The sequence below is a fragment of the Ovis canadensis genome, chromosome 14, assembly GCF_042477335.2.
Source record: "Ovis canadensis isolate MfBH-ARS-UI-01 breed Bighorn chromosome 14, ARS-UI_OviCan_v2, whole genome shotgun sequence".
Lineage (NCBI taxonomy): Eukaryota > Metazoa > Chordata > Mammalia > Artiodactyla > Bovidae > Ovis > Ovis canadensis.
Window position 1 is genome coordinate 68,194,418 of NC_091258.1, and position 10,964 is coordinate 68,205,381.

Genomic DNA, 10,964 nt, shown 5'->3' on the forward strand with positions numbered 1-10,964 from the left:
ATGCTGAGGAAAGGGGAACTGTCCTGGGCACGGAAAGGATGCTAACATAAAGGGAGGAGTTTGGGGGAGAGAGGGAGGAAACTGAGAGGCTTCGAGAGGCAGGAAGGCAGAGCCTGTCCTTTCACTGGATTTGGCCTTCCTCTATAGTCCCATTCTCCTCTACAGAGACCAAAAAGCGCAGCATTTGGAAGAAAGTCTTTTTTTTCACCACTCCTTGACCCTGAAGAGGCTGAGGTGGATGGGGGAGGTCAAAGGAGGAGGGTAAGGAAAGGGTCTGCAGATCGGAGAGGCCAGTACATTTGAAAAAGGGGGCCAAAAGGAAAGCGAGCCAAAGCGGCTCCCGGTTGCTTGGCAACCACTGCGGTCAAAAGCCAGGCGGGCCAGCTAGGAGGTGTGGCTCAAGGAAACAACAGGGAGCTGTGGCCCCGCCCCCTAGCAACAAGCCTAACAAAGTACCGCCCCCTAGCGACGTATTGCTATAGGCCCGGCTCGATTGACCTGGTATCCTATTGAGCAGAGCCCTTGCGCAGGCGTAGTCCTCCCTCTGCGTCTGCTTAGTCCCGCCTCCATGCAACTCCTTTTCGAGGCTTCTCATTGGAGGGGAAGCCTGCCAAGAACCCTTTGGTTTCGGAGGCGGGGCCCGGCCCCTGCTCTCACTCCAATTGGCCCCACAGACCGTCTACTTTGGGCTGAACATTGCTACGCCTGCTCCTAGTGCGCCTATTGGCCCTGGAGGGCGATCCTTCGGTTTCGGAGGCGGAACAGAAGAGAGGGCACGCCGTGGATTGGGCGGTGTCAAAACGAGGGGCGGTCCCTACTGGCGGGGCGGTTGGGAGACGAAGGGAGAGTCTTTTCAGCGCTGAGGACTGGCGCTGAGGAGGCGGCGGTGGCTCCCGGGGCGTTTGAGCGGGCTCACCCGAGCCCGCGGGCCAACGCGGATCCGGGCCCGACCGGCGGGACCGCCCCGGACTCCCCGCGGGCCTTCCTAGCCGCCATGGAGGACGGTGTCTATGGTAAGTCGGGGAGGGGCGGGGCCGGCTGGGAGCAGATGGAGCGTTTCAGCCCGAACGTTCCGCCGCGAACGACCTCCCCCACCACGACGCGCGCCTTGAGAAGCTTGTTCGGCCCTGTAGTCGCCTCGCTTTTGTGGGGCGCGGGACGGGCTTCCGGCAGGGCAGGAGAGCGGGGCGTTCCAGGCCATTGTTTGGGCCGAGCCTGTTTCCGGTGGCAGCGGGAGGGGGTGGGATGGAGCGGCGGAGGCGAGGCTGAGGCGGAACCATTCCCTCTGGAGGGGCCGGGCGAGCCCAGTGCCTGCCGGGAGAGGGGAGGGGGGCTTCTGGGGACGGTGGGGTGGGGAGAAATCGTGTGGGCCAGAGATTCCGCTAGGGCCAGGGCGGGGGCCTTCGATGCCCCACCCCTTCCTTCACTCTCGCAAGCTGTCATTAGCTTCCCCTGCCATGGTTACTTTCCATGGACCCAGGAGTCCAGGCACCCAGGTCCCCAGCTACCTCGCCGAGAATGGAGGCAGAAAACCAAGGCCTCAGGCCCCTTGCAAGTAATGAACCGCAGTGTCAAGCTTCCAGGCCCCTTTCCCCTGTAAACCTTAGAATAGAGGCTCCAAGCCCCCTTCTCTCCCAAGGACTAAGAGTCTAGATTCCCAGCCCTTCCTCCCCTGGACTGACCCCCAGCCCCTTCTTCCACTGACCGGAGGCGGGACTCTTATCCTCATCCTCCCCATGAACCTAGGAGCTCTGTCCTTCACCAGATTTCAGAAGTCCAGGCTCCCAGTCCCCAGAACTGATCTCCCGCCCCTGATTCCCTCCCCCAGAACCCCCGGACCTGACTCCGGAGGAGCGGATGGAGCTGGAGAACATTCGACGGCGGAAGCAGGAGCTGCTGGTGGAGATCCAGCGCCTGCGGGAGGAGCTCAGCGAAGCCATGAGCGAGGTGGAGGGTCTGGAGGCCAATGAGGGCAGGTGAGGGCTAGGGCAGGGAGCCTAGGGGTCATGGGGCCAGGCGAGGGCCAAGGATGCCCAGGCATTGACCTTGCACCCTCTGCTCTCTGCCCCTGCAGCAAAACCTTGCAACGGAACCGGAAGATGGCAATGGGCAGGAAGAAGTTCAATATGGACCCCAAAAAGGTGCTTGGGGCCACAGGGCTGGGATCGGCCAAGCTGACATCCAGATAGGATTCTGGCATCTCCGGGTTCCAGAAGTGTGGTGGTTAAAGGTCTGTCTTAGGTGGACAGAATTGGTCCTGATCACTGGATCCAGATATTGGCAGTATTTGTTCCCTGAACACTAACCAAGTGCTTCAGCCTCCTGATCTTTGTGTATGCTGGAACTTCTACCTGAGTGGTCCTCCTCTCCTTTTTGCTCATATTTTAGGACCCATTTCTCTTGCCACTCTTGAGTCCCCAGGAGGAGCTTGATTGAGTCTGGTAGGGAATGTGGACAGAGAAGTGCCATGACAGAGAGAAAGAGAGGTACTGGACTGTGGACACAGAGGAGTGAGCCTGGTGGCATCAAGGAGGGCTTCCCTCAGGAGGACATTTGGGTCAGGCGAAGGATGACTGAGTGTTCACCCGGTGGAGAAAAGATGTTCGTTCATTCATTCATTCATTTTACACCATTTCCTCAGGCCTCCCTCTGGGCTGCGGCTCTGCTAGGTACTGCATAGGACCCAGTGTAGGGTTTGATGCTGCCTTGCCCTCAGGGAGCCCCTAGACGCAGATACTAAAATCCAGAGAGAGGGGTCCTCAGTTCATCGTCCTCAAGACATCAGGAGAGCCTGAGAAAGACCTCCTCCAGCCTGAGCCCTCACAGCTCCTCATGAACTGATGTCTTCTAACAGTTTCCCACTTTATTATTCTTGCCAGAAGCAGTGGTAGTTTGTAAAGTCATTCAGCAGACATTCATGAAGCTCCTGTTCTTGCCAGGTCCTGCTCCGGGGGGACTGGAATTCACCAGGCAAAGGCAGAGGCAGCAGTAGATGCAAAGTCTAGGCTGCGGGAGAGGCGGTGTTTAGGGGCCTGGGAAGAGCCTGAAAATGAAACTCAGGCCCCGCTCTGTTGAGAATGGGGGTGGGTTTGGAGGCTAAGGTTTCTAGGGGTGTCTTTCTGAGCATGCCAGCACTGAGACCCAGCCCTTCCCACCAGGGGATCCAGTTTCTGGTGGAGAATGAACTTTTGCAGAACACACCTGAGGAGATCGCCCGCTTCCTGTACAAGGGCGAGGGCCTGAACAAGACGGCCATTGGGGACTACCTGGGGGAGAGGTGAGAATCGCACTCCCTGCACCCAGCACCTGCTGGGCATCTCCTCTCTGCCCCTTGCACCCAGCTTTTGTTGAGGAGAGGCCCTGATAGATGAGCCTTGCAACTGGACTGTGACAAAATGGACTGACACAGAGATTGGGGTGGGGGACCTTTTGAGGAACCTGGGGATCATCTGTGAGCATGTGGAGGGTATGGGACCTTTGCGGACATCTGAGCAATGCGGGGACCATCACCCATTTATGTCAGGACAGTGGAGAACATTTGTGGGTGGTATGGGAGCGTGAGAACCATTGGAGACAGCTGGTGTGCATGGGAGCGACGTGGACAGTGATGCAGGAAGTGGGAGGGGTCAGTCAGTGGATATCTGGGGAGCATGAGGGGCCCATGGACATCTGGAAACATGGGGGCCATTTGTGGATGTCCGGGGTCTGTGGACCACCTCCAAGCATAGAGTGCATGAGACGTCGGGAGTGTATGAGGACCAGCAGTGGATGTCTAGGGTGCCTGGGAGTTTGTGGACTTCTGGGACACATGCGGACGACCTTTGGATGTTGGGGGTGTGTGGGGACTATCTGGACTCCAGGGTGCTTGGGACCTTCTGTGAAGTCTGGGAAACCTGGGGACCATCGGTGCACATCCGGGACATGTGGAGGCCGTCTGAAATGTCTGAGGTGCACAGGACTGTGAGATGCCCAGGGTTTGTGTGGACATCTGGGTTCTGTGGAACCTTCTGGATATCTGTGGCGCAGAGACCGTCTGGGGACAGCTGGAGGGCATGGGGCCTGGAGAGTCTGGGAGCATGGGCGTCATTTCTAGCTGTCTGGGGATCGCTTGTGACATCTGGGGTGCATAGGGACAGTCCGGTTGTCTGACATTGTGGGGCTGGTTTTGTGGGCATCTGGGTTGCCCTGGGACTCTCCGTGGGTCTCTAGGGGATAGGAGGCCATCTCTGGGCATCTATGAAATCTGGGGTTCATCAGAGATGACCAGCAGAGCACATTTGCTGTGTTTCTCCCAACTGCACAGAGTTCCAGCCACACCAGAGTTCTTAAGGCAGATGGTCTTCCCAGGAGCGTTCTAAGTGTCCCTACCCCTGTGCCAGGCTGGTGATGGGGGCTTGGCCAAAACTTTCACTGGCTACAGAGGTAGCCACTGTGCAGAAGAGGGGCCACAGCCTCCTCAGTACTTCGCCTCCTCTCTACCCCCACTTGCCCAAGCCCCTTCCTGCCCGTGACCTTGTCCCTATCCTCCCAGGGAAGAGCTGAATCTGGCAGTGCTTCATGCCTTCGTGGATCTGCACGAGTTCACTGACCTCAACCTGGTGCAGGCCCTCAGGTGAGGAGGATGGGATTGAAAAGGCAGGAAGGGACCTGTCAGGGCTTTCTTTACCAGTGATGATCACCCCCTCCTGAAGGCAAAAACAGAACGAAAACTTAGGGGATGGATTGCACGTGAGTGTTGCCAAAGTCCACAGTAGAGCCTCCTTCAGGCATAGCCGTATCCAGGCACTTGAATGGAATGGGAAGGACAGCTTTTGATTGTGCTCGCCATGGGGTGGGCGCTGCTCGCAGCAGACCCTCCTCCCACGTGACGGCAGAGGCCCCAAGCAACCATCTGTTCCATGCAGCAACCTTGGTAGAAAGCAAGGGCGTTTGCATATACATCATCCAGAGCTCCTGGCGAGCGCTCAGTGGTCAGGTTGGCCACAGGTGTGGCGCCCTCACTGGCCAGTTCCTCCCACGGGCACTGAGAGCAGGTGGGGCACGCCACCAGTTCTGGATCTACCCTCAGCTCGTCTCTGCCGCAGGCAGTTCCTCTGGAGCTTCCGCCTCCCTGGAGAAGCCCAGAAGATCGACCGCATGATGGAGGCCTTTGCCCAGCGCTACTGCTTGTGCAACCCTGGGGTTTTCCAGTCCACAGGTAGGGACCCAGACCCTAGGGTGCTGGGGAAGGAGGGAGCTGGGGGTGGGGGGGACTTGAGCTCCTGAGTCCCGGGGGCTCGCATGCCCCAGTCGTCACCCCATGACTGTCTGGTGCAGACACGTGCTACGTATTGTCTTTCGCCGTGATCATGCTGAACACCAGCCTCCACAACCCCAACGTCCGGGACAAGCCGGGACTGGAGCGCTTCGTGGCCATGAACCGGGGCATCAACGAGGGCGGGGACTTGCCTGAGGAGCTGCTCAGGGTCAGGCCCCCTCCCCAGCCCCCTCAGCTCTATCCCCCTTTCTCCTCTCAGTGCCTGAGCCCCCTTCCACCCAGGATCACTGCCTCGCCCACCCATGGACTGCATGGTCACACTGGCCTGCCCAAGTCTTCTCTCTCTCTCTCTGGCTGCCTGTCTTTGTCTGTTTTTCATTTTATTTTTTCTTCTTTTGCGCCAGGCAGTATGTGAGATCTTAGTTCCCAACCAAGGATTGAACCCAGGTTCCTGGCCCTTTGACTCTTTGAGGGCCTTGGTCTGTCCCATTTTCCCCCGTCTGTCTGTCTCTCTCAGAACCTAGCAGCTCTTCCACTGTCTCCATCTCTGCATCTTTTTTGTTTCTCCCTCTCTCCTCGCCGGAGCTCCCTCCACTCTTCCCCCTTCTACGTCCCTTTCCTCCCCAGGCTCCTCCCTCCCTTGGCCATCCCACCCGTGGTCTCACTGACTCCCAGTGAGCCCCATCCCCACTGCAGTGGCCCTTGGAGGATCCCAGGAGCTCTGAGGTGCTGACTGTGCCTTCACCCCTCAGAATCTGTACGACAGCATCCGAAACGAGCCCTTCAAGATCCCTGAGGATGACGGCAATGATCTGACCCACACCTTTTTCAACCCGGACCGGGAGGGCTGGCTCCTTAAGCTGGGTACGTCCCTTCCTGACTGCTGGCTGCCTCTGAAAGTGGGGGAAGTTAGCAGGCCCAGGTTTTAGACTCAGCTTTCGCACATAGCCACTGTGTGACCTTAGGACAATGATTTGACCTCTCTGAACCTCAGTAGCCACATCTGAAAAGTGGGGTTGAGAACGAGATCGGGTCTCTTGTGTTGGGCCCAAGCCCGGGGCTGGCCTTGGAATCGGTGCTGCCTCACCCCTTCTGTTCACCCACACAGGTTTATGAAACCCCTCCTCCGTGCCGGGCCCTGGTGTAGGGACTGAGGACACAGCCAAGAACCAAAGGGCACAGGCCATGTCTGCTGGGAGAGTGTTCATGACTCAGGCTGCCCTCAGCTGTAGCAAACAGAACAACCCAAGCAACTGGGCCTTTTACCTTGCTTGTCAGGAACTCTCAGGGAGTCCGCGGCAGACCCACTCTGAGACTCCTGTATTTTTATCCCCACCTCCTGTGGCCTCCTCCTCAGCCCTGTAGCATCGTGGCTGTTCTAGAAGTGTCCTCCCTCCCCAGATGTCACCTGTAGGCAGTAAAGAGCCTGCAGAAACGGTCCCGGAATGCCCCGATGCACTTCTCGGCTGGTCGGATTGGTTCCTAGTGGGGATGGGAAGAGCTTCCCAGGTGGCACTAGTGGTAAAGAACCCTCCTGCCAACACAGGAGACTTTAGAGACAGGGAGTTTGATCCCTGAGTTGGTAAGATTCCCTGGAGGAGGTCATGGCAACCCACTCCAGTATTCTTGCCTGGAGAATTCCATGGACAGAGGAGCCTGGCAGGCTACAGTCCATGGGGTCACAGAGTCAGACACGACTGAAGTGACTTAGCACACACTTGGAGAGGGGATGCACCTTGGCTGACAGGAGAATTGGGAGCCCCTGGCTACGGTGGGATGGGTGGGACAGGGGCCGGTCCCCCTTGGAACATGTGGCACCAGCGGACTCTGGTTCAGTTAGCAGAGGTCCGGCAAGGGCAGCTGGCTGACGGTTGGAGCGGCTCTCCACTCCGGCTGCCTGGGAGATTCACCTGGAAACCACAGGGGCCAGGCCACAGGCTCGTGAAATCAGGGTCTCTGTGGGCAGGATAGGCCATCGGTCATGTTGAAAGCTCTCCAGGCGGTTCCCAATGTGTGGCCCAGGTTGAAAACTGCTGGCTCGGAGCCGGGCCTGGTAAATAGTAGGTGCCGAGGGAAGGTTGGCAGTGGCTTTTTAATGGAAAAGTGTTGAGTTGCTGTCCCAGGGAGACAGAGAATCTGGCGAGGAATTATAGTGGAAGCAGTCCAGACAGGGGAAGGGTCCAGAGGAAGCTTCCAGCCCGGGTGCAGGCTCAAGGCAGGCCTTTCCTCCCTTCAGGTCTCAGTATCTACCCTTTGGTGGGGTGGCAGGGGGGTGCACATGGAATTGTGCTCTTAGAAGAGGGACTCTCTTCTCAGGCCACAGAGGCAGGTCCCTGGTGCACACGAAATATGGATCACTCCTTTCAGCCAACTTGCTGGGGCAGATGGATTCCTGCAGCAGCCCCAAGGGAGGCAGACAGGCCTGGGGGATCCCAGAGGGATTTAGATTCTTCATGGAAGGTCAAATGATGCCCCTGGCAGTGAGTGGGCGGGGAAAGAAAAACTGGAAGGGCAGCTTCCTGAAAGACTAGTTCTCTTCCAAACTGCACCCCCGCCCCCCTCAGCCTCAGGACTCCCTCCCATTTCTTGCATGAGGAAACTGAGGCTTGGTCACTGTCCAGCAGCGACAGGGCAGAAGTGGCATTGGACCCAGATTTGACCAGAGCATAGCACAAGGTTACTAGTAAAAGGTACCTCTTAAAACAATGAAATACAGGAAAGGGGATCAGTGGTAGTGGTAGCAGTTATAGTGAAAAAGATGGTTAATAAAAGTATTGCCGCTGTTTACTTCTTCTGGGACCACAAGGAGCCCAGAAGCAGGTCACTTTGCAGCAGGAGGGTGTGGATCTTCAGACAGGGTTCCAGAGAGGACAAGTGGTTGTCCTGAGGTCACACAGACAGGTCCTACTGGTGCTAATGGAGGTCCCCACGCCCACCTTGACCCAAGGACTGGGGGTTTCCTCTTCTGCCACTTGGGGATGACTTCCCCATTGTCACCGTGGCAACAGAGGGCCTGCCTGGCTGGGACACATCCTGGGAGTGGGGCTGGAGTCAGGCACTGATGCTGGGAGGTGCTCGTGGCTAGCCCAGCATCCTGGGCCTCCCCGGAGGGACAGGGTCTGGCCATTACCCCCTCGTGTGGATGTAACTGGTTTTCTTCCCTCTCTCTCCCTCCCTCCCTCTGCGTGTTTCTCTCTGCTGTTTCCGGCTCTCTCTGTCCCACCCACTGCGCATCCCTCCCTGCCCCCACCCACGGCTCTTGGGGGCACTCCACTCCTCTGCCCTCCCTCCTCCTCGCCTGGTCCTGCCTGCTTTCTCGCTGTCTGCCCCAGGAGGTAGGTACATGGCCGGCCCCATCCTTGCTGCCCAACACGACACAAAGGGAGGGGACTGCCCTGGCCTCGGGGCCCACAGGAGAGGGACTGGGGGCCCGGACTCGGGTCCACAGACAGGCTTAGAGAGCATAGAGCCCCACGCTGGCGGGTGGACCGGTTCGCCGGGCCCAGACTCCTCGCCTGTCCCTGCTTGTCTGTCTTCCCACGCATTGCTTTGTCCTAGGCCCTGACAGCCCCACCTTCCCTGTCCTCGCTCTGTCTCTCGCCCCCTTCCCCGCCCTCTCAGAGGCCCCCCGCCCCGCTGTTGAGCCCAGGCCCCCTTCCCCCCCTTCCCTTCCAGGGGGCCGGGTGAAGACATGGAAGCGGCGCTGGTTCATCCTCACAGACAACTGCCTCTACTATTTTGAATACACTACGGTGAGGGCGGGGCCGGGGGCGGGACTCCCAAGACCTAGGGGTGGTCCGCCGGGGAGACTCGGAATCTAATCCTGTCAAACTCGTTCTCTCAGGACAAGGAGCCCAGAGGAATCATCCCGCTGGAGAATCTGAGCATCCGCGAGGTGGACGACCCCCGGAAACCAGTAAGACCCTCCCTGTACCCTGTCCTGCTGGCGGTGGAGGGCCCCTCTGGCCCCAGGCTGGCACTTCCTAGCGGTCCTTCCTCTCGCTTGTCTGCCCAGAACTGCTTCGAGCTGTACATCCCCAACAACAAGGGGCAGCTCATCAAAGCCTGCAAAACTGAGGCCGACGGCCGCGTGGTCGAGGGGAACCACATGGTGTACCGGATCTCGGCCCCCACGCAGGAGGAGAAGGACGAGTGGATCAAGTCCATCCAGTGAGCAGGGGCTCCCGGAGTCCTGGGGGAGCGGAGGGTGGCCGGGGGCCCAGGCTCCTCAGCCCTCACCCTGGGATCCCACCCCTTCCGTAGGGCCGCTGTGAGCGTGGACCCATTCTACGAGATGCTGGCAGCAAGGAAGAAGCGGATTTCAGTCAAGAAGAAGCAGGAGCAGCCCTGACCCCTTGCCCCCGACTCCATTATTTATTTCGGAGCTGCCCTGCCCGGGTGGCCGGACCCCTGGGCCTCGGGGCTTCGGATCCTGGTTCCTCATTTGGAAAACTCATCACCTCTAGCTCCTCTCTCGTTATTTGTAATTAGCAACCCTGTTGGTAATCTTATTAATTATTTAACCACTTGCAGCCTGCAGACCCACCTCATTTCTTGGGGTTCACGGAGCTAAGGTGCTTGGCAGAGCTGGCCCAGCACCCCCATCCTTGACCAGGGCCCGGAGTGCTGATCTGTCGGTAGCTTTCATGACGTGTGAAGACGGTGCTGACCGTGTAGCCCCATGGGTGCGTCTCCAGAATGGCTCAGTTCTGGTCTCATCTGTAGGCTGCGAGGATGGAGTGAAGGGAGAAGCTTAGCTTGGCTGGAATTAGCTTTCAGTTAGAGCTGCAGGGCACTGAGAGTGCAGGTATGCAAAGCTTCCTGGACAAGGTGCACCTTGTCGATTCATTCTAGATGTTACTTGACATCCAGACACACACTTGTTCCACCTTTGCTCCCACAGGCTTGTGGTCTTTGAGGAGCAACACAGATCTGATGGGCTGGGCTAAGGCTTTGAGGCCACAGCTAGGAGCCAGAAGAGCTTTGAAGGGGGATTGCTCTGGGAGGGCATGGAAAGACAAATCTGGAAAAAGGAAGGATGAAGGTTGGAGTGTTGGGTACAGCGAGTGGGAAGGCCCTGCTCAGGGTGCTGGGCCAGAGGTCAGTGCTGTCGGAAATGGGCTGGGTCTGCCCAGTGTAGGTAGAGTGGGGCTTTGGGGCTGGGGGCAGGGATCTGGGCAGTTTGAACTAGGTTTCTCAGCCACGCAACGATCATCCTTTGGAGGTCATTTTAACACTAGGCAGAGAGAGCCCTGAGAACCTGCAGTTTTATAACATCTTTCCCAGGAATCTGACAACCTCCTGGAGTGTAAGGACCACTTCCTCTGAGGGTGAAACCTTGGAGGGTGGGGTACCCCTGAGCCTCAGGTCCAGGTCTGTCCCCTGTTCCCTTCCTGCTTGGAGTGTGCCTTCCAGCTTGGGGTGTCCCCAGAGAACAGAAGCACACGGATCCCAAGAGGGGTGTCTACAGGCCCATGTGTCTTATGTCCAGACCTGCAGCTGAGGGGGATTTAGTACAAGAAACCGCAACCCCAGACAGGCCCAGGACCAAGCCCAGGCTGGAAGGGAAGCCTGTTGCCTGCGGATGTGCCAGACTTGCCGTTATTCCCACTTCTTGTGGCCTCTTGTGTTCCCGAGGGACCAAATCCCTAATTGTCAAATGCTGCCATGAAGTGAGGAAGATCTGGCCCCGCCCTTGGCCAAAGGC

The 10,964-nt window shown here is 58.2% G+C and overlaps 1 protein-coding gene across 1 annotated transcript; it reads left to right on the forward strand.

Moving 5' to 3' along the window:
* Positions 1-623: 623 nt before the first annotated feature.
* On the forward strand, positions 624-9,789 carry CYTH2 (cytohesin 2). The gene is made up of 12 exons (XM_069551106.1): positions 624-1,013; positions 1,829-1,976; positions 2,075-2,141; positions 3,159-3,277; positions 4,532-4,612; positions 5,085-5,197; positions 5,317-5,465; positions 6,010-6,121; positions 8,933-9,009; positions 9,102-9,173; positions 9,273-9,427; positions 9,521-9,789. The coding sequence occupies exons 1-12, from the start codon at positions 995-997 to the stop codon at positions 9,606-9,608; spliced, it is 1,200 nt and encodes a 399-aa protein (XP_069407207.1). The 5' UTR covers positions 624-994; the 3' UTR covers positions 9,609-9,789.
* The last annotated feature ends 1,175 nt before the right edge of the window (positions 9,790-10,964 follow it).